A 23,574-nucleotide genomic window follows, 5' to 3' on the forward strand; every position below is an offset into this window, starting at 1 on the left:
TTCGTGTGTGTGGGGAAAACTGCTGCGTGTGTTTTTTGGGGAGCTGATGTCGTGTTGTGTGTAGACTGATGTCGGTGTGGGGTTTGTGAAACGTGTCGTGTGTGTGTGGGGGAGACGATGTCTTTTTTTGTGTGTGGGGTGTGTGTGGGGACTGAGTCGTTGGGAGGACTGTGTCGGTTTTGGGGACCTGATTTTTTTTGGGTGGACTGTTGGGTGTGTGTGTGTGTGTGACTGTGTCGTGTGTGTGGGACGGATGTCGTGTGTGTGGAGGACTGATGTGTGTGTGGTGTGGGACTGAGGTGTGGTGTGTGGATGATGCGTGTGTTTGTGTGCTGCGATGTGTTGTGGGTGGCGACTGAGGGCGTGTGTGTGTGTGTGACGGTTCGTGTGTGTTGACTGATGTCGGGGTGTGTGGAGACTGGAGTCCGTTTTGTGTGTGGTGAGTGATGTCGTGTGTTGTGGGGAGAATGATGTCGTGTGTTTTGTGAACGAGTCCGTTGTGGGACTGACTGGGGAGCTTGGGGTTTTGTGTGAGAGATGTGTTGTGTGAAGCTGAGGTGTGTGTGTGTGGAGACTGAGTCGTGATGCGTTTTGTTTGTGTTGGGTTGGTGACTGTCGTTCGTGTGTGTTTGTGTGTTCGCACTGGGGTGGTGTTGTGTGTTGTGGTGTATGTCAGTGTTCTTGTTCTGTGCTGTGTGATTTGCTTTTACTGTGTGTTTGTGTGTTGTTTTGTGGTGTGAGGGAGGGATTGTGTTTGTTGTGTTTTGTTTTGTTGTGTGTTGTTTCTTTTTGTGTGTTGGTTGGGCAGTTTGCTTGTCCGTTGGTTTGATTTTTGTTGCTTGGTTGGGTGTTTTATTGTTTTGATGTATCTGTCGGTGACTTGTTGTGTGGTTATGTGTTTTTTGGAGTTGTTTTTGTTTTTTTTTGGGGGTTTGTTTTATTTTTTGTTTGGGGCGTTATTTGGGTTTTTGTGTTTTTTTGTGTGTTTTTTTTGGTTTGTTTTTGTGTTGTTTGTTTTTGCTTGTGATTGGTTTTGTGTAATTTTGTTGTGTTTTTTGTTTTTTTTTTCGTTTGTTTTTGTTTGATGTTGGTTTGTGTTGTTTTGTTTTTTTTGTTTGTTTTGTTGTTTGATTGTTTTTTTTGTTGTTTTTTTTGATTGTGGTGGTGTTTTTGTTTGTTTTTTTTTGTTTTTGTTTGTGGGGTTTTGATGATTTTTTTTGTTGTCGTGTTTTTGTGGTGTGTGATTGATTTTTTTCAATGAGTTTGTGGTGGTGTCCTTTTGGTGTTTTTTTTGTTTATTGTAGACTTTTGTTTTGCTTTTTGTTTTTGTTTGTTGTTGTGTTGAGTTTGTGCTTTTTGTTTTTTTTTGTTTTGTGTGTGTTGTTGAGTTTTTTGTGATTGGTTTGTTGTTGTTGTTTGTAGACTTTGTTTTTTTTGTGTTGTTTGGAGTTCGTGGTTTGTCGTTTGTTGTTGTGTTGCTTTGTCATTTTTTTGGGTTGTTTTTGGTGTTGTGGATTTTTGTTTTTTTTGGCGTGTGTGTTGTGTTTGTCTATTTTTGATGTATGTGTGTTGTTATTTTTGGTTTGCGTTGTGTTATGTGTGTGCTGTATTGTGAGAGGAGTGTGTTCGTTGTGGGTGTTGTGGGGTCATGCTGTGCTGTGGTGTTTCATGGAGACTGCATGTCGTGGTGAGTGTGGTGTGAAGGACGATGGTGCCTCCGAGGGTGTGGGTTGCAGACTGGGTGTCGTCTGTGGTGTTACGCGTTGTGGTCGTGCTGTGTTGTGTGATAGACTGAATGTCGGTGTGGTGTGTGTGAGGGTTGGTTGTTTGGCTGTTTCGTTTCTGTAAGTCGTGTGTGTTTGAGACTTTGTTTTTTTTGTGTGTGTGTGTGTGGTTGATCTTTCGTGTTGTGTGTTTTTGTTGAGTTTTTTGTCGTCCGTTTGTTACTCAACATTCAAGAGACTTTGATGGGTGGTGTGGTGTGATGTGTTTTTTTATGTTTTAGTGTGTGTTGTTTTGTTTTTGATGATGTGTTGTGTTGTTTTGTTTGTGTTGTTGGTTTTGAGGGAGGGGAGTTTTGTTTCTGTGTCTTGTGTGAGACATATTGTTTGCGTAGTGTTGTCTGTGGTTTTGTTGGTGGGACTGATGTGTGTGTGTTTTGGGTGAAAAGTTTGTTTGTTGGGGACTGTGGGCTTTACCTTTTTTGTTTTGTGTGCGTGCGGAGGGAGTGCGGGTTGTGGCTGGGTGGTCGATGTTCGTTTGTGTTGGTTTGTTCTCGTGATGTCCGTTGTGTGTTGTGTGACTGGGTGTGTTTGTGTGTGTGTGTGTTGTTCTTGATGCGGTGGTGTGGTTTTGTGTGAGACTTGATGTCGTGTCTTGTTGGTGTTTTTGATAGTGGGTGTGGTTTTTGGGCTTGTCTTTTTTGTTGTGTGTTGTGTGTGAGACTGATGTCAGTGGTGTGTCTGTGTGGTGTGGTCGTTTGGTTGTTGTGTTGTGTGTGTCGACTGATGTCGTGTGTGGTGTGGACTGATGTTGTTGAGTTTGTGTTAGACGGATGTCGTGTGTGTGTGTGTGGAGACTGTTGTTGTTGTGTGTTGTGAGAGTGGTGTGGTTTGATTGTGTGTGTGGTGAGACTGATTTTGTGTGTGTTTATTGATTTTTGTGTTGTTGGTTTTAGACTGATGTCGTGTGTTTGAGAGTTTGTTTTTTTGATGTCGTGTGTTGTGTTTGTTTGTGGTGAGACTGATTGTTTTGTGTGTGTGTGTGTTGAGACTGATGTCGTTGTGTTGTTGTGTTTGGCGTGTGTTGTTTTGTGCTGTGTGTGTGGGTGTGTTTGAGACTGATGTCGTGTTGTGTGTGTGTGAGACTGATGGAGTGTGTGGTGTGTGGTGAGACTGATGGCGTGTGTGTGTGTGTGTGAGAGCTGATGTCGTGTGCTGTGTGTGTGTGTGTGAGACTGATGGCGTGTGTGTGTGTGTGTGAGACATGATGTCGGTGTGTGGTTGTGTGTGTGTGATGGCGTTGTTGTGTGGTGAGAGACTGATGGCGTGTGTGTGTGAGGACTGATGTCGTGTGTGTGTGTGTGTGAGACTGATGTCGTGTGTGTGTGTTTGAGAGACTGATGTCGTGTGTGTGTGTGTGTGTGTGAGACTGATGGCGGTGTGTGAGTGATGTCGTGTGGTGTGTGTGAGACTGATGTCGTGTGTGTGTGTGTGTGAGACTGATGTCGTGTGTGTGTGTGTGTGAGACTGATGTCGTGTGTGTGTGTGTGTGAGACTGATGGCGTGTGGTGTGGTGTGTGAGACTGATGGCGTGTGTGTGTGTGGGAGACGGGGCGTGTGTCGGTGTGTGTGTGGTGTGTGAGAGACTGATGGCGTGGTGGTGTGTGAGATGTCGGTGTGGACTGATGAGACTGGCGGTGTGTGTGTGAGAAGACTGATGGCGTGTGTGTGTAGAGACTGAGAGAGGACTGATGTCGTGCTCTCTCTCTCATCTAGGCAAAGCACAGGAACATACCGGAGGGCTGGTATGCTTGTGGGATTGCACCATCACAGAATCAAACTTCGACAAATAGTGAGCACTACTTCTTGTTTTTTTTTCTATATTTTTTCTATCTGTTTTTGTATTTTATTAAAAAAAAATCCCTAGCTATGTGTTCTGTTACACTAAGGCCTCGTTTACACTGCAGGTCTTGATGCCCAATTCTGATTTGGTTGCCTATATCCGATGCTGTCCGTTTACACGGTCTTTCAATTGGACCCATATCCGATTCATGGTGTTTACACTTGCCCATACCGACTGAAACATCGCCCATGTGCTGTTGTCGTTTACCGCCTCCACGTGTGCTTCCTTACGAGAATAAAGTGACTTGTGCTGACAAAATGAGTCACAATGAGCGATTAAAAAACAAAAAAAAAAAACAACTACAGTACAAGTAGACTAAAAAGAAAAAAAAAAATGCATTACACTTATCATTTATTTCTAAACCTAAGCATTCATGTACGAAAAACAATCAAATGTAAAAAAATAAACTTGTATGTTCATTACAAATAAATTATTAAAATTACAAAAGCAGTTCAATGAAGTGCAGTGAGTGATGCCCTCTTTTCTTTTATTGTTAGATTAACATTATGATAAATAATACAGACACCCTATACTGTAATGCATGGATCTAATTAGGGATGCTCATTTCGATTAATTTCCCGACCGACAAAACCGGCCTCGTTAATCGATTATTAACCGTTAACTGATAAGATTATAATATTGAATTGGCATTAAATACAAATAAAATTGACGCGTATCTGTGACCCTTTAAAAAAATACAAACATTTTTTTTTTTTTTTATCAAAGGGTTTATTTTAACGTGCAAAGTGCAAACAGCAGCATACAGAACAGATCAACAACAGAACCTGGATTCAGTTTAAATTCCACGCACCTGCAGCATTTCTTACAGTGAGAGAAAAATAGAATAAAATAATACAAAATAAAAAACAAAATAGGCCTATGATATTTTTAAAACTTAAATAATTAACAAATTAAGATGACAAAAAGAAAACACTGAATCCGTTTTGAACGAAGCTTTCAAAAAAACCGGCATTTTTTTTTCGTTAGACTAAGATTTTTCGTTAAATAAAAATAGCAGCCCTACCTCAACACCTTGTCTAATTTTATATTTAAAAAAAAAGCAACATATCAACGTGATGTGGGGTCAGTCTGGAGCGCAGCCTGTTGACACTTAGAACCGCGGCAGAAAACACCCTCTCCGATGGGACAGATGTACGGGAATACACAGGTAACGTCTCGCTAGAGTTGCCAGCTTCGGGAAGCGCTTTTCCAAAGCAGCTTCTTTCTCCGTTTGTGCAAAAATTACCATTGAACAGATTCTCTGCGTTATCTCCTCACCCCCATCAGATCGCGTGCATCGCATCTTCTCCCTGATAACATGGAGGCCAAAGTTTGTTGCCCTTCATCACATCGAAGCTTTAGGGTGTTTGCTTCGTAAATGGTACTGCATCGTACTTGTGCTACTGCTGTATTTTAATACGGCGCCGCATAATTTACAGGTAACTTCGTCGCCCTTTCTGTTAAAATAATCCCACACAGTGCTTCTTTTCGCTCGCTTCATTCTGCTTCCCTTGCTCGGAAAAAAAAAAATTCTGCAGGCATGTCACGTGTGTGGCTGCGCGTGCCGACACGCTCCGTGAGTTAATAAATATAAGCTATATAGTAGGCTATTTTATTTTTAAACCATGCAGCAAACTAAAAAAAAAGAACCTTAAAAACGTTTTTTTAAAACCGTTTAACTGATAGTATTAATCGGTCAAAATTTTTACTTTCGGTTAACGGTTAAAACGGTCAATATGAGCATCCCTAGATCTAATATAATGTTACACATCAGATGTTTTCCCCCAACAGTTCCCCAAGCGTTCACTTAAGACAGAGCAGATTATGTTTGCGTGAATTCTGAAATACTGTAATTCTGTATATGTGTGTATTTATTGGGATTGTGCGCTGTCAGAAGCGCTGTTAAATGCACGCACTTCGGATGACAGTCAGCACGAGCCGCGGGAAAAGGGAAAAAGGTAGCTACTGTAATGTTAATCCTCTTAGAAAATGTGCAAATAAAGATCATTTTTAGATGTTTAATTACTACTTGGAGCATTTTTCCCCCTTTTTTTGCCTGTAGCTCAAAATAGCCGGTGTGAATTTACACTCATTTTGCCAGCACGGGTCACATATGACGTCGTTAAACCACGGAGAAGTACCAAATTGTCACAGTTTTAATTACATACAGTACGCAATGCCTCAGAAAATCCGATCTGCCTGTTTTACATGACAGTCGCATATCTGATTTATTTCCACATATGATTGAGGGCCTGAAACCGATCTCGAAATATCCGAATGCATGCGCTTTTTTTGTGCTTACACTGTCATAGAACAGATCCGATCTGTGTCACATATGAGCAAAAAAATGGAATTGGTTCACATTTAACTGGCAGTGTAAACGAGGCCTAAACTTGTCATAGCACTTGCATATCATTGCGTTTTTGTTGATTTTGATTGGTTCTATTGTCCTGTAAGTCATTTTGGATAAAAGTAGGGATGCACCGAAATGAAAATTCTTGGCCGAAACCGAAAAAGAGGAAACCAAGGCCGAAAACCGAAACACCGAAAGAAATTATGCCAATTATTAGTACCATTGCATTTATGGCTATGACTGTGTACTAACTTTACTAAAATCAAGGCATTGCAATTGCATAAATTAATATTAAAGTTTCAAAGAATAAATTAATTACAAATTATGCAAATATTTATTTAGCACATTGCAACAATGCAGAGTATAAAATAAAATTCAAACTAAAATGTTTAACTTGACACCACTCATGTGTACATTGAAAAATAATGTACAGGCCTACTGGCCTGCAGAAAGGTTTTAAAATTTAATGTTCTCTCATAAAAACAAAGTGCATTTAGGTCAGTGCATTTGAAATTTTTCTATGTAGGACTAGAAAGTGCATTACTTCTCCAGTTGGCAAGACTGTTATCACTTCTGGGATGGAGACTTCAGACAGATAACCATCTAGCTGTTGAGCAGTTGAGCTTGTCATCTGCCTGACATTTGAGAAATATTTAAGAGAGTGTATTTAAATAGGGCCAGGGCATAAATAAACATTTATATAAAATTTAAAAAAAAAAATTCTAGCAGAAATATGGCTACAATATGATAGTCACATATATAGTAGCCTAAGAACAGCATAGCCTACGTATTTTTATTATTTGAGGCACTTTCTTGCAGAATTTCACTGAACATATCAGACAACGAGGGTGCAGAGAGATGAGTCTTTTTTTCTGCGCTCTGATCTCCTTCTCCGTGCGCTGCTCCGTCTCCACGCGGGTTTCTCCGCATCCATCGCGGCCTGGATCATTTCTCGCGCGCGCTGCTTTATTTTCACATCCAAGTAATGGTCTTTATAACGCGGATAAAGTACAGTCGAAGTGCAGAGGATTCAAATAGATCTTATTGAAACGTGTGCTGACAGACTTTAAGTGTACGTTTCTTTTTCACTCCGTGGTCCGTCTCAACCTCTTTGCTTAGGAGACGCTTTAGTGTTGCGATTAAAGGAATAACGTCCGCTACAGATGCATCAGAGGAGCTGATCTCTTTAGTTAGCTGCTCAAAGGGGGCAAGAATGTTCTCTATTAAGACCCACTGGTTAGAAGTGAATGTCCCGGGGAGCTCGTGGTCTGCGCTATGCAGGTGCATGTGCAGGTCGCTGTTTCTGTTTTGCGTCACCACAACATTTCGGCCATATTTTTTATTTTTTCGTTGATAAGTCTTTCGGCCGAAAACCGAAATATTTTCGGTGGCCAAATATTCGGTGCATCCCTAGATAAAAGCATCTGCTGAATGTAAAATGCAAATGTCTCTTGCATGAATCGGCTTTCTGAAAACACTGTGTTCAAGTTAAAAGAAGGTCAACTCTCTTCATCTTGCATCTTTCTCAACACAAGCACTGTCTGAGTGAATGGCACTAGTGATATATTTCTGCTTCATCACGTGTGTTTGGATCATTGACATGTTATCAAAGTGTCTAATTCTAGTGTTTGGTAATATTAATATTCAAAATCGCTATTCCTTGATTTCTAAAAAAAACCCCCCGTGGTGAAACATAACATTTGAATTAATAAAATCTGAAGAATCGCTCAGCCCTAATGGCTTCCTTTAACTTGACTGAGATTTTGAATTCTTAAATGTAGCTTCATGAAGTCTGCAGAAACCCTGTTTGCTGGAAGAGTGTTTCTGACTAGAAATAGCTGTTTGTGAATGTGACACTTCAATTCTTGGTGTTTGTTTCCTGCAGTCATCCTGGTTATTTTGGTAAGGTGGGCATGAGACACTACCACTTGAAGAGGAACACTCTCTTCTGCCCCACCATTAACCTGGACAAGCTGTGGACGCTGGTCAGCGAGCAGACGAGGGTCAACTACAGCAAGAAGCCGGACGGTCCCGCGCCCATCATCGACGTCGTGCGTGCTGTGAGTTCCAGACCAATGTGTCCTAACACGTCTCATACAGCGCTGCTTCATCTCAGATAGAGACGAGTCCAGAGCAGCGTCTTATTCAGTGCTGCTTCATCTCAGATAGAGACGAGCCCAGAGCAGTGTTTCCTAACGCGTCTCATTCAACGCTGCTTCATCTCAGATAGAGACGAGTCCCAGAGCAGCGTCTTATTCAACGCTGCTTCATCTCAGATAGAGACGAGCCCAGAGCAGCGTCTTATTCAGTGCTGCTTCATCTCAGATAGAGACGAGTCCAGAGCAGCGTCTTATTCAGTGCTGCTTCATCTCAGATAGACGAGTCCAGAGCAGCGTCTCATTCAGTGCCGCTTCATCTCAGATAGAGACGAGTCCAGAGCAGTGTTTCCTAACGCGTCTCATTCAAACGCTGCTTCATCTCAGATAGAGCAGAGTCCAGAGCAGCGTCTTATTCAACGCTGCTTCATCTCAGATAGAGACGAGCCCAGAGCAGCGTCTCATTCAGTGCTGCTTCATCTCAGATAGAGATGAGTCCAGAGCAGCGTCTCATTCAGTGCCGCTTCATCTCAGATAGAGACGAGTCCAGAGCAGTGTTTCCTAACGCGTCTCATTCAACGCTGCTTCATCTCAGATAGAGACGAGTCCAGAGCAGCGTCTTATTCAACGCTGCTTCATCTCAGATAGAGACGAGCCCAGAGCAGCGTCTTATTCAGTGCTGCTTCATCTCAGATAGAGACGAGTCCAGAGCAGCGTCTTATTCAGTGCTGCTTCATCTCATATAGACGAGTCCAGAGCAGCGCGTCTCATTCAGTGCCGCTTCATCTCAGATAGAGATGAGTCCAGAGCAGCGTCTCATTGAACGCTGCTTCATCTCAGATAGAGACGAGTCCAGAGCAGCGTCTCATTGAACGCTGCTTCATCTCAGATAGAGACGAGTCCAGAGCAGCGTCTCATTGAACGCTGCTTCATCTCAGATAGAGATGAGTCCAGAGCAGCGTCTCATTGAACGCTGCTTCATCTCAGATAGAGACGAGTCCAGAGCAGCGTCTCATTGAGCGCTGCTTCATCTCAGATAGAGACGAGTCCAGAGCAGCATCTCATTCAGCGCCGCTTCATCTCAGATAGAGACGAGTCCAGAGCAGCGTCTTATTCAGCGCCGCTTCATCTCAGATAGACGAGTCCAGAGCAGCGTCTTATTCAGTGCCGCTTCATCTCAGATAGAGATGAGTCCAGAGCAGCGTCTCATTGAACGCTGCTTCATCTCAGATAGAGACGAGTCCAGAGCAGCGTCTCATTCAGCGCCGCTTCATCTCAGATAGACGAGTCCAGAGCAGCGTCTTATTCAGTGCCGCTTCATCTCAGATAGAGACGAGTCCAGAGCAGCGTCTTATTCAGTGCTGCTTCATCTCAGATAGAGACGAGTCCAGAGCACCGTCTTATTCAGTGCTGCTTCATCTCAGATAGAGACGAGTCCAGAGCAGCGTCTCCTTGAACGCTGCTTCATCTCAGATAGAGACGAGTCCAGAGCAGCGTCTCATTCAGCGCCGCCGCTTCAATCTCAGATAGAGACGAGTCCAGAGCAGCGTCTCATTGAACGCTGCTTCATCTCAGATAGAGATGAGTCCAGAGCAGCGTCTCATTGAACGCTGCTTCATCTCAGATAGAGACGAGTCCAGAGCACCGTCTTATTCAGTGCTGCTTCATCTCAGATAGACGAGTCCAGAGCAGCGTCTCATTCAGTGCTGCTTCATCTCAGATAGACGAGTCCAGAGCAGCGTCTCATTCAGTGCTGCTTCATCTCAGATAGAGATGAGTCCAGAGCAGCGTCTCATTGAACGTTGCTTCATCTCAGATAGAGATGAGTCCAGAGCAGCGTCTCATTCAGTGCCGCTTCATCTCAGATAGAGACGAGTCCAGAGCAGCGTCTCATTCAGCGCCGCTTCATCTCAGATAGAGATGAGTCCAGAGCAGCGTCTCATTGAACGCTGCTTCATCTCAGATAGAGATGAGTCCAGAGCAGCGTCTCATTGAACGCTGCTTCATCTCAGATAGAGACGAGTCCAGAGCAGCGTCTCATTGAACGCTGCTTCATCTCAGATAGAGACGAGTCCAGAGCAGCGTCTCATTCAGCGCCGCTTCATCTCAGATAGAGACGAGTCCAGAGCAGCGTCTCATTCAGCGCCGCTTCATCTCAGATAGAGACGAGTCCAGAGCAGCGTCTCATTGAACGCTGCTTCATCTCAGATAGAGATGAGTCCAGAGCAGCGTCTTATTCAGTGCCGCTTCATCTCAGATAGAGACGAGTCCAGAGCAGCGTCTTATTCAGTGCCGCTTCATCTCAGATAGAGACGAGTCCAGAGCAGCGTCTTATTCAGTGCTGCTTCATCTCAGATAGAGACGAGTCCAGAGCACCGTCTTATTCAGTGCTGCTTCATCTCAGATAGACGAGTCCAGAGCAGCGTCTCATTCAGTGCTGCTTCATCTCAGATAGAGATGAGTCCAGAGCAGCGTCTCATTGAACGCTGCTTCATCTCAGATAGAGACGAGTCCAGAGCAGCGTCTCATTCAGTGCCGCTTCATCTCAGATAGAGACGAGTCCAGAGCAGCGTCTCATTCAGCGCCGCTTCATCTCAGATAGAGACGAGTCCAGAGCAGCGTCTCATTCAGCGTTGCTTCATCTCAGATAGAGACGAGTCCAGAGCAGCGTCTCATTCAGCGCCGCTTCATCTCAGATAGAGACGAGTCCAGAGCAGCGTCTCATTCAGCGCCGCTTCATCTCAGATAGAGACGAGTCCAGAGCAGTTTCCTAACGCATCTCATTCAGCGCTGCTTAATCTCAGATAGAGACAAGTCCAGAGCAGCGTCTCATTCAGTGCTGCTTCATCTCAGATAGAGACGAGTCCAGAGCAGTGTTTCCAAATGCATCTCATTCAGTGCTGCTTCATCTCAGATGGAAACGAGTCCAGAGCAGCGTCTCATTCAGCGCTGCTTCATCTCAGAAAGAGACGAGTCCAGAGCAGCATTTCCTAACGCGTCTTATTCAGCGCTGCTTCATCTCAGATAGAGACGAGTCCAGAGCAGCGTCTCATTCAGCGCTGCTTCATCTCAGATAGAGACGAGTCCAGAGCAGCGTCTCATTCAGCGCTGCTTCATCTCAGATAGAGACGAGTCCAGAGCAGCGTCTCATTCAGCGCCGCTTCATCTCAGATAGAGACGAGTCCAGAGCAGCGTCTCATTCAGCGCTGCTTCATCTCAGATAGAGACGAGTCCAGAGCAGTGTTTCCTAACGCGTCTCATTCAACGCTGCTTCATCTCAGATAGAGACGAGTCCAGAGCAGCGTCTTATTCAACGCTGCTTCATCTCAGATAGAGACGAGCCCAGAGCAGCGTCTTATTCAGTGCTGCTTCATCTCAGATAGAGACGAGTCCAGAGCAGCGTCTTATTCAGTGCTGCTTCATCTCAGATAGACGAGTCCAGAGCAGCGTCTCATTCAGTGCCGCTTCATCTCAGATAGAGATGAGTCCAGAGCAGCGTCTCATTGAACGCTGCTTCATCTCAGATAGAGACGAGTCCAGAGCAGCGTCTCATTGAACGCTGCTTCATCTCAGATAGAGACGAGTCCAGAGCAGCGTCTCATTGAACGCTGCTTCATCTTAGATAGAGATGAGTCCAGAGCAGCGTCTCATTGAACGCTGCTTCATCTCAGATAGAGACGAGTCCAGAGCAGCGTCTCATTGAACGCTGCTTCATCTCAGATAGAGACGAGTCCAGAGCAGCATCTCATTCAGCGCCGCTTCATCTCAGATGGAGACGAGTCCAGAGCAGCGTCTTATTCAGCGCCGCTTCATCTCAGATAGACGAGTCCAGAGCAGCGTCTTATTCAGTGCCGCTTCATCTCAGATAGAGATGAGTCCAGAGCAGCGTCTCATTGAACGCTGCTTCATCTCAGATAGAGACGAGTCCAGAGCAGCGTCTCATTCAGCGCCGCTTCATCTCAGATAGACGAGTCCAGAGCAGCGTCTTATTCAGTGCCGCTTCATCTCAGATAGAGACGAGTCCAGAGCAGCGTCTTATTCAGTGCTGCTTCATCTCAGATAGAGACGAGTCCAGAGCAGCGTCTTATTCAGTGCTGCTTCATCTCAGATAGAGACGAGTCCAGAGCAGCGTCTCCTTGAACGCTGCTTCATCTCAGATAGAGACGAGTCCAGAGCAGCGTCTCATTCAGCGCCGCTTCATCTCAGATAGAGACGAGTCCAGAGCAGCGTCTCATTGAACGCTGCTTCATCTCAGATAGAGATGAGTCCAGAGCAGCGTCTCATTGAACGCTGCTTCATCTCAGATAGAGACGAGTCCAGAGCACCGTCTTATTCAGTGCTGCTTCATCTCAGATAGACGAGTCCAGAGCAGCGTCTCATTCAGTGCCGCTTCATCTCAGATAGACGAGTCCAGAGCAGCGTCTCATTCAGTGCTGCTTCATCTCAGATAGAGATGAGTCCAGAGCAGCGTCTCATTGAACACTGCTTCATCTCAGATAGAGACGAGTCCAGAGCAGCGTCTCATTCAGTGCCGCTTCATCTCAGATAGAGACGAGTCCAGAGCAGCGTCTCATTCAGTGCCGCTTCATCTCAGATAGAGATGAGTCCAGAGCAGCGTCTCATTGAACGCTGCTTCATCTCAGATAGAGATGAGTCCAGAGCAGCGTCTCATTGAACGCTGCTTCATCTCAGATAGAGACGAGTCCAGAGCAGCGTCTCATTGAACGCTGCTTCATCTCAGATAGAGACGAGTCCAGAGCAGCGTCTCATTCAGCGCCGCTTCATCTCAGATAGAGACGAGTCCAGAGCAGCGTCTCATTCAGCGCCGCTTCATCTCAGATAGAGACGAGTCCAGAGCAGCGTCTCATTGAACGCTGCTTCATCTCAGATAGAGATGAGTCCAGAGCAGCGTCTTATTCAGTGCCGCTTCATCTCAGATAGAGACGAGTCCAGAGCAGCGTCTTATTCAGTGCCGCTTCATCTCAGATAGAGACGAGTCCAGAGCAGCGTCTTATTCAGTGCTGCTTCATCTCAGATAGAGACGAGTCCAGAGCACCGTCTTATTCAGTGCTGCTTCATCTCAGATAGACGAGTCCAGAGCAGCGTCTCATTCAGTGCTGCTTCATCTCAGATAGACGAGTCCAGAGCAGCGTCTCATTCAGTGCTGCTTCATCTCAGATAGAGATGAGTCCAGAGAAGCGTCTCATTTGACGCTGCTTCATCTCAGATAGAGACGAGTCCAGAGCAGCGTCTCATTCAGTGCCGCTTCATCTCAGATAGAGACGAGTCCAGAGCAGCGTCTCATTCAGCGCCGCTTCATCTCAGATAGAGACGAGTCCAGAGCAGCGTCTCATTCAGCGTTGCTTCATCTCAGATAGAGACGAGTCCAGAGCAGCGTCTCATTCAGCGCCGCTTCATCTCAGATAGAGACGAGTCCAGAGCAGCGTCTCATTCAGCGCCGCTTCATCTCAGATAGAGACGAGTCCAGAGCAGTTTCCTAACGCATCTCATTCAGCGCTGCTTAATCTCAGATAGAGACAAGTCCAGAGCAGCGTCTCATTCAGTGCTGCTTCATCTCAGATAGAGACGAGTCCAGAGCAGTGTTTCCAAATGCATCTCATTCAGTGCTGCTTCATCTCAGATGGAAACGAGTCCAGAGCAGCGTCTCATTCAGCGCTGCTTCATCTCAGAAAGAGACGAGTCCAGAGCAGCATTTCCTAACGCGTCTTATTCAGCGCTGCTTCATCTCAGATAGAGATGAGTCCAGAGCAGCGTCTCATTCAGCGCTGCTTCATCTCAGATAGAGACGAGTCCAGAGCAGCGTCTCATTCAGCGCTGCTTCATCACAGATAGAGACGAGTCCAGAGCAGCGTCTCATTCAGCGCCGCTTCATCTCAGATAGAGACGAGTCCAGAGCAGCGTCTTATTCAGCGCTGCTTCATCTCAGATAGAGATGAGTCCAGAGCAGTGTTTCCTAACGAGTCTTATTCAGTGCCGCTTCATCTCAGATAGAGACGAGTCCAGAGCAGCGTCTCATTCAGCGCCGCTTCATCTCAGATAGAGACGAGTCCAGAGCAGCGTCTCATTCAGCGCCGCTTCATCTCAGATAGAGACGAGTCCAGAGCAGCGTCTCATTCAGCGCCGCTTCATCTCAGATAGAGACGAGTCCAGAGCAGCGTCTCATTCAGCGCCGCTTCATCTCAGATAGAGACGAGTCCAGAAGCAGCGTCTCATTCAGCGCCGCTTCATCTCAGATAGAGACGAGTCCAGAGCAGCGTCTCATTCAGCGCCGCTTCATCTCAGATAGAGACGAGTCCAGAGCAGCGTCTTATTCAGTGCTGCTTCATCTCAGATAGAGACGAGTCCAGAGCAGCGTCTCATTCAGCGCTGCTTCATCTCAGAAAGAGACGAGTCCAGAGCAGCATTTCCTAACGCGTCTTATTCAGCGCTGCTTCATCTCAGATAGAGACGAGTCCAGAGCAGCGTCTCATTCAGCGCCGCTTCATCTCAGATAGAGACGAGTCCAGAGCAGCGTCTCATTCAGCGCCGCTTTCATCTCAGATAGAGATGAGTCCAGAGCAGCGTCTCATTCAGCGCTGCTTCATCTCAGAAAGAGACGAGTCCTGAGCAGCATTTCCTAACGCGTCTTATTCAGCGCTGCTTCATCTCAGATAGAGACGAGTCCAGAGCAGCGTCTCGTTCAGCGCCGCTTCATCTCAGATAGAGACGAGTCCAGAGCAGCGTCTCGTTCAGCGCCGCTTCATCTCAGATAGAGACGAGTCCAGAGCAGCGTCTCATTCAGCGCCGCTTCATCTCAGATAGAGACGAGTCCAGAGCAGCGTCTCGTTCAGCGCCGCTTCATCTCAGATAGAGACGAGTCCAGAGCAGCGTCTCGTTCAGCGCCGCTTCATCTCAGATGGAGACGAGTCCAGAGCAGCGTCTCGTTCAGCGCCGCTTCATCTCAGATGGAGACGAGTCCAGAGCAGCGTCTCGTTCAGCGCCGCTTCATCTCAGATGGAGACGAGCCCAGAGCAGCGTCTCGTTCAGCGCCGCTTCATCTCAGATGGAGACGAGCCCAGAGCAGCGTCTCGTTCAGCGCCGCTTCATCTCAGATGGAGACGAGCCCAGAGCAGCGTCTCGTTTCAGCGCCGCTTCATCTCAGATGGAGACGAGCCCAGAGCAGCGTCTCGTTCAGCGCCGCTTCATCTCAGATGGAGACGAGCCCAGAGCAGCGTCTCGTTCAGCGCCGCTTCATCTCAGATGGAGACGAGCCCAGAGCAGCGTCTCGTTCAGCGCCGCTTCATCTCAGATGGAGACGAGCCCAGAGCAGCGTCTCGTTCAGCGCCGCTTCATCTCAGATAGAGACGAGTCCAGAGCAGCGTCTCGTTCAGCGCCGCTTCATCTCAGATAGAGACGAGTCCAGAGCAGCGTCTTATTCAGCGCCGCTTCATCTCAGATAGAGACGAGTCCAGAGCAGCGTCTCATTCAGCGCCGCTTCATCTCAGATAGAGACGAGCCCAGAGCAGCGTCTCATTCAGCGCCGCTTCATCTCAGATAGAGACGAGCCCAGAGCAGCGTCTCCTTCAGCGCCGCTTCATCTCAGATAGAGACGAGCCCAGAGCAGCGTCTCATTCAGCGCTGCTTCATCTCAGATAGAGACGAGTCCAGAGCAGTTTTTCCTAACGCGTCTCATTCAGCGCTGCTTCATCTCAGATAGAGACGAGTCCAGAGCAGCGTCTTATTCAGTGCTGCTTCATCTCAGATAGAGACGAGTCCAGAGCAGTGTTTCCTAACGCGTCTCAATCAGTGCCGCTTCATCTCAGATGGAGACGTGTGCAGTGCTGTGGGTCACCAGAAGCAGAACTGAAAACAGAAATCATTCATGCCTTGTGATTTAATCACATGTGTGTCTGACAGTGTCTGATCAGATGTCCTCACAGATGTGGTAGAATGTGAGAAAGATGGCTTGAGGACAATTTGTGTGTCTGACTTCTTGTGAGGCTGATAAATCAATCAAATCAAGCGCTTTAGTGTCTGAGGTTTCCTCATTAGTTTGAGACTTGCTGTTTGACGCTTTAATGGAGAAGTTTACCTTAAAAATGAAAGTTATCAAAATATCATCTTTTGTGTTCAACATCAAAAACTCAGAACGACATTAGGACATTATTAAATTACCATTTTTAAGGTGAAGCAGCCTTCTCAAAGTTTGAACAGATGGTCATACCCAGTTTCATATCTGAGAAGCATGCTTTTTTTTTATTGGGATTTTTTTCTTTCTTTAGCATATTCTGTGTATTTGAGTGATTTGTGTGAGGTGTCTCTGGTTCCCGGTGATTATGCTGATCTTGTGCTGTTTTTCAGGGCTACTTCAAAGTGTTGGGAAAAGGCAAGCTGCCCAAGCAGCCGGTGATTGTGAAGGCCAAGTTCTTCAGCAGACGGGCAGAGGAGAAGATCAAGGGTGTTGGAGGAGCGTGTGTGCTCACCGCTTAAACCCCTTTTGCTAAATAAAATATCTGAAAAACTAACGCTCATTGTTGGTGTTTTTCATGTCACATTGAGTTCAACAAGTGATTCTGTCCTGATCGAAACCTGTATTCTGTGTCTTCGTTTGACATTACAGCGTTTACAGCCTTGAATCTTATCAATGGTTTTACTTGGATGTTGATTTGTAGCCCATCACAGTAACAGTAATATATATCATTAAACTGAACATAGAAACGGACAGTTTTTTGTCTAAGCCAGTGTTCAAAGTGTTCTTCAAAGGTTTCTTGTTCTTAGCAGATGATATCAGGGGAAAACATTAATCAGTGATGCAGGTAAACCCTGTTTGCTGAAGTTGGTATTATTTTGTATGTTTTAAGATGGAAAGCATGTTAGCAGTAAATCTAACTGAATCCTGGGTTTAGTTGTTCAGAAAGTTTTATCTCGATCAGAATGATCTGGATTTGAAAACCTCATGTTACTTCACATTGTTTGACAGGAAAAATGCGCAAAGCAATACAAACATCTGAGTTATTCATGTGTAGATCGACTACATGATACACTGGTCAACATTTGAAGTGGATCTAAACTTTTCATCAAAGTTGTCCCAAAACCAAAATGAGGTTTTGTCCAAGGGCAACTTTAACTTTTTTTGATCCATTTCAAATGTTGACTACTGTATATACACTCACCTAAAGGATTATTAGGAACACCTGTTCAATTTCTCATTAATGCAATTATTTAATCAACCAATCACATGGCAGTTGCTTCAATGCATTTAGGGGTGTGGTCCTGGTCAAGACAATCTCCTGAACTCCAAACTGAATGAGAAAGAAAGGTGATTTAAGCAATTTTGAGCGTGGCATGGTTGTTGGTGCCCGACGGGCCGGTCTGAGTATTTCACAATCTGCTCAGTTACTGGGATTTTCACGCACAACCATTTCTAGGGTTTACAAAGAATGGTGTAAAAAGGAAAAAACATCCAGTATGCGGCAGTCCTGTGGGCGAAAATGCCTTGTTGATGCTAGAGGTCAGAGGAGAATGGGCCGACTGATTCAAGCTGATAGAAGAGCAACTTTAACTGAAATAACCACTCGTTACAACCGAGGTATGCAGCAAAGCATTAGTGAAGCCACAACACACAACCCAATAGAGCATCTTTGGGATGTGGTGGAACGGGAGCTTCGTGCCCTGGATGTGCATCCCACGAATCTCCATCAACTGCAAGATGCTATCCTATCAATATGGGCCAAAATTTCTAAAGAATGCTTTCAGCACCTTGTTGAATCAATGCCACGTAGAATTAAGGCAGTTCTGAAGGCGAAAGGGGGTCAAACACAGTATTAGTATGGTGTTCCTAATAATCCTTTAGGTGAGTGTACGTGTGTGTGTGTGTATGTATGTGTATGTATGTATATATACAAAGTTCTACATTTTAAATTCTAGACTACAAAGCTTGCAAAAAGTGCTCATAACTACTAAAAAGCTGTCACTCTTTGTTTAATGTGTATACACAATGTATTACAACATACATTGTGCCACTAACCAAGCTGGGGGTGAAAACTTTTGGAATTTGAACATCAAGGTAAATTGTTCTTAATTTGTTTTCCGAGAAACATGCAAGTATCTTCTGTTGCTTCTGAAAAGTAGTACTAAATGGAAAAAAAGATATATTTCTACAAAATAAGAAAAATTTGGACATCCTGTTAAAACGTTTTCACGCCCGGCTCTTAATACATGGTGTTTCCTTCTGGAGCATCAGTGAATGTTTGAAGATTTTTTTTAATAGTTGTTTTTGAGTCCCTCAGTTGTCCTCAGTGTGAAAATATGGATCTCAAACTCAATACAGTCACTGCTGGAAAGGGTTCAAATGTGCAGAAGATGCTGGAAAACTGCAGAAGCTGGAGGATTTTTCTGAAGAACAGAGCTCAGTTTAACTGTTCAGAACAAACAAGGGACTCATGAACACAGTAGTATACTTAAAGTATGATGTAAAGTTCACTTAAAGAAAACTTTTGAGTATACTTGCAGTATAAAACTACTAAACTAGTAGTTTACTGAGACTATACTTCAAAGTGTACAAAGTATTTAATTAGTAAACTGTCAGTATACCTATGTTCACTTTTAGTATAATTGCAGTACAAACTACAAACATGGAGGTAAACTAGTTGTGTACTCAAAGTTTGCTACTGTTATACTTGAAGTATACTTAAAAGTATACTTTTATATACTAGAAAGTGGGCCAATTTAGTCCCAAGAAGTATTGAAACAGTACACTCACAAGTATACTACTAGAACACTGATATTTGTATACTTGCTACATAAAGTATACTTAAAAATACACTTGAACTTTACTTAAGTATACTTTATAAAATAAACTTGAAGTATACTTATTTTTGGTAAGGGAACCCTAATCAAACAACCCTCCTGTGGCTTTCTAGTGATCTTGAAGACACTGATTCGCTTGTTCAAGTGTTTCATTCATTCATTCCTTTATTTATAAAGAACTTTACAACTGCAGATGCAGACCAAAGTGTTGTACAATCAACATACAGCTACATACAATACATAAAACACACACAATCCAAATAAAAACACAGATGCTACCCAGACAGCAAGCAGTTTCGGCCCAGATCTGGCCCGCATGGATTTCACGCGTTTCACGCGGGCCGGATGTGGGCCGGATGTGGGTGGATAGTATAATTGCTTTATGGGTTATGAAAAATAATTGATTTTTAATAACAGGTTTTAATTTTTTTATGGATGTTTTATCTCTCATCTCAGATGGCAGGCTTTTCCAAAACCATGGACCTGCAACAGCAAAGGCCTGATCCCCTTTCAGCTTTAAATGAGTTCGTGAGACAGTAAGAGAAGAATTTATTTGTTGATTTTAAAAGACCTAGATGACTGTTTGAAAGTAATCAGCTCAGACACCTATGAAGGAGCTATTCCATGCACTGCCTTGAACACATTCAACAGAACGTTGTATTTTATCCTGAAACCCACTGGTAGCCCATCTGCGTTAGACCAAGCTAGGAGAGATGTGTTGACTTTTCTTAGCATTCACAAGCATCCTAGCTGCTGCATTCTGAGCTAGTTGTGTGAAATCATGGTCTGACAGGACCCCACATACAAAACATTACATTAGTCCAGATGAGACAATATAAAAGCATTAATAACCTTTCTAAAATCTTTCATCGACAAAATAGGTTTTAATCAAGCAAGAGTCCTAATCTGGAAAAAACAGCTCTTAACCACAGCATTCACCTGCTCGTCAAATTTCAAATCTGGATCAAACACAACTCCTAAATTCCTTATTTGGTCATGACAGTAGGGCGACAAGGACCTAAATAAGTGGCAATGTCTGAGCATCCTCTGGTGGGGCTTACTTTGGTTTAACTGAACCAAATTGTGAGCCATCCAGCTCTTCACCTCTACACATGGCAAAAGTAAATTTGAACCACAATTCTCTCCATGTTTCAAAGGGAGATGAAGTTGAGTATCATCGGCATACAAAAGGTAAGACATACTGTATTTAATCGAGCCTAGAGGCAGCATGTACAAGAAAAACAATACAGGACCAGTAACAGAACCGTGAGAAACCCCACAGGTTATAGAAGCTGTAGATGAAACAAAGTCACCATACTTCACCGAGAATACTCTATTCGCAAGATAAGACTTGAACCACTTTAAAACCAACCCACGGATCCCAACTAAATGTGATAAAGACTTTAGGAGTATCCCATGATCTATTGTAGTCTACAAAGGCTGCACTCAAGTCCAATAGAATCAGAGCTGTAGAATTGCCTGAATCTTTGATTATACAAAGATCATTTACAGCTCTTAAAAGTGCAGACTCTGTACTATGACCCATCCTAAAACCTGACTGAAACTTAAGACCTCATTCTTCTCTATTAACTGTGAAACAAACTATTTTTTATAAAACCTTTGAGATGCATGGTAATTTTGAGATAATTATTCAAATCTAGTGGATCTAAGTTAGGCTTTTCAAGAAGCGGCTGAGCAACCACTTGCTTGAGGCCCATTGGAACAACCCCATTATAAAAAGCTACAATTAATAATGGAAGTAATACTTGGCCCAATGACATCCACTATCTCTTTGAGAAGACGTAAAGGAACCACATCACAACCACCAGAAGTCAGCTTTAAGTGAATAAAGATGTCCTTCACTTGTGCCAGTGATACCTGCTCAAATAGGTCGAAACTCCTGACACAAGTCGACGTCACCACAGGCTCAACAAACATCTCAATTTTTTTCCACAAAATATGTCTGAATCATTTAAATTGCTTCTAATGAAGAAGTGAAACCAAAACATTGGTTGGGATTGATGTAGCAGGTATATTATTTTGAAAGGAGTTTATTTTTGGTATACTTTTATTTTGGCGAGTGTTCCGTTTTTTGCGCATGCTGTAAGTGCAGCAGGAGGAGACGAAGAAGAGCGCGGCGTATGAGTGTGTCGCACACAGAAGTTTGCAGTGTTGTGATCGAGAAGCTCGTTCAATAAAGTTGCTTCAACGGAAGATTATCGAGGCTTAAGTCGAATAAAAGACAACAGCACTAAGTGAAGGTGTGGACAGTGACCCGCAGTTCCTAGAAGAAAATAGTTTTTTCAAGTTTTTCTCGTGATGTGTGTTGGCTGTAAGAGTGACAGACAGTTACATATTGTGAAGGCCATGGAAATTGTGAGTACGCTTAGGGTGAAACCCTCCTTGATTTTTGTCATCAAGAGACTTGTATGTGTTTTGCTGCATTTTGCACTTTACATGTTTTTGATTGAAATGCAGCGCCAAGAGCTAACATTTCAACGAGACTGTTCACGTGTAATTAAGTTTCCCCACACGTGTCAGCGCACATGAGACAGAGATTGCTGTTAATGCATTTAATGCAGATACGTAACTTTTCCGCTTATCCCGGTTTGAAGATTGTGTTGCTACCCTGCCATCCAAGGGACATCTCCGTTTGATTCATCTCAGTTTGATCCTTTTTGAGACCATTTATCTTTGGGATATTTTTTTTACAAGACTGAGTGAATTTTTGAACTTAAACTGTGATCTTCAGTTTATTTCAACGCACCCCCGTCCAGACAACGCACTCTCATTTCATCGTTCTACGAACTGGTATTTTTTCATTTTTTTTCCTTTTTACTCAGTGACTGAACTGAATAAACAGGGAACTGTGATAATGCAAGGGACTACGGAACTTAAGTTACTGTGAGATAAAAACCTTTGAAAGGACATTTCATATAAGTGCTCATTCTAAAGTGAGATTTAATTGTGTATTGTTTATTTTTATTTTATTGTTGTTGTTCAATGTGATGTTGTTTGAAGGTGATCATGTTGAAAAAGGTTGAGAATTTGTGGGCTTACCAATTGAAAAAAATTGCATGTGATCTCATTTTGAAGTTTTCATAAGGGATTTGTTGGGTTTTTCCACAAAGTGAAAGGTTTTTTCAACTGATGTGTTGAAGGTGATTGTGTGCATTTGTAAAGACACCACAAATACTGTACTGAAACACTCTTGTATTATTTTCATTTAAATGATTCTTAAACAGAAAAAGATAATTCATAAGAAAAAGAAATCTAAAAGAATAAATAGTTTAATTCCTTTTTACACTTATCTACAGTGCATCTTTCTGGTGGAGAGCTGTCAGGGAGTGGGGGAGTCTCACTTACTTTATTAGATCTGGGGAGGGAGGAGCATATGACACCTGTACTCTCATGTATGCCAATTTCACTTCAGGAAGCCACTGTGTAACATTAACATAACCTGAAAGCCTACCCTTGTCAATCAGTAGTGTTCGGACACAATAAAGTAAGAAACCACATACACGCGTTAGTGTGGAACGAGGACTAAAAGGTTGGGGAATGGGGACAAGATCCTTTCAGTGTCCAAACTTTCCAGGGCCGGCAGCCGTAATCCATTTCCCCTACACATCGGGCTTAATACCCCCATTACAAAAGTGGCGTCACGAACAGGATCGAATTAGGCACATTTAAGTAGTCACACATCTACAGGCTCACAAGTTGTTTGTTGTCAAGTAAGAGATAGTCTGAGCTGGAGGAAACTAAAAAAAGGGCAGAGGGCAGAGATGCAGGAGGAGGTTTGATGAGCAGGCAGGGGCACTTGGACCAAGACAGGGCAGAGCAGAGAGAAGCCCTGTCCTTAGCAAAGTGTGGTAATTGAGAGCCAGGCCTCTGCGCCAACACGACCCCAGCTGCCATTTATATCCCTAGGGACTGGATGCTCCCTGATTTTCAGTGGTAGCGTGTCAAAACCAGGGAGAAACTGAGTATTTAAGAATGGGTGGCATCAATGAAGTCTGCATTTCAAGTCATGAGGGTGCCCACTGAGGAACCGTGTTGAGCTGGTGAAACAGCAACTAAAAAGATGAGGCCCCAAAGCCACAGTGAAGTTCATGATGGACGGAAAAGAGGAGTCTGTTGACAACATCTTCACTGTTCTCCTTGACACTTATGGAGATAAAGTTCCCATTGGTACAAGGCTGAAGGACTTCTATGATCGAGCTCAGAATACAGGAGAAACAATACGCTCCTATGCATATGACCTCCGGGAAAGACTTAATCGTGTTCAGCGCCGAGAGCCAGCTAGAGTGGCAGATGCAGTAAAGGTTTTGAAAGAGCAACTGGTGCTAGGCCTAAAAGATGACTTCCTGCGTCGAGAGATGAAACAGAACAGAATTAAGGATGAGCCAGATTTGAGTTTTGTGGAGTTGATGCAAGCAGCAATTACCTGGTCAGGAAGAGGGAAGAAGCACAGCCCTTCTGGTAATGTCAGGCCCAGTACCCGTGCCAGAGGGGTATGTTGAATGCTGCTGCAGCAACAGGATGCTCCCTCCACTATGTCTTTAGAAAAGTTGCATGAAGCAATTCAGAAAATAGCTGCTCGTCAAGACGGAATTATATCAAATCGTTCATGCAAAAGAAAGGGATAGACCACAGCAGAGCCGTCCAAAGAAACAACCGCTAAAAGACAGTGAA

At 44.2% G+C, this 23,574-nt stretch overlaps 1 protein-coding gene across 1 annotated transcript; it reads left to right on the forward strand.

Annotated features, from left to right (window-relative positions):
- Positions 1-3,532: 3,532 nt before the first annotated feature.
- On the forward strand, positions 3,533-16,598 carry LOC122142430 (60S ribosomal protein L27a-like). Its single transcript, XM_042753090.1, has 3 exons — positions 3,533-3,573; positions 7,863-8,037; positions 16,435-16,598. The coding sequence occupies exons 2-3, from the start codon at positions 7,891-7,893 to the stop codon at positions 16,561-16,563; spliced, it is 276 nt and encodes a 91-aa protein (XP_042609024.1). The 5' UTR covers positions 3,533-3,573; positions 7,863-7,890; the 3' UTR covers positions 16,564-16,598.
- Positions 16,599-23,574: the final 6,976 nt, after the last annotated feature.

This window comes from Cyprinus carpio, chromosome B25, assembly GCF_018340385.1.
Source record: "Cyprinus carpio isolate SPL01 chromosome B25, ASM1834038v1, whole genome shotgun sequence".
Taxonomy (NCBI): Eukaryota; Metazoa; Chordata; class Actinopteri; order Cypriniformes; family Cyprinidae; genus Cyprinus; species Cyprinus carpio.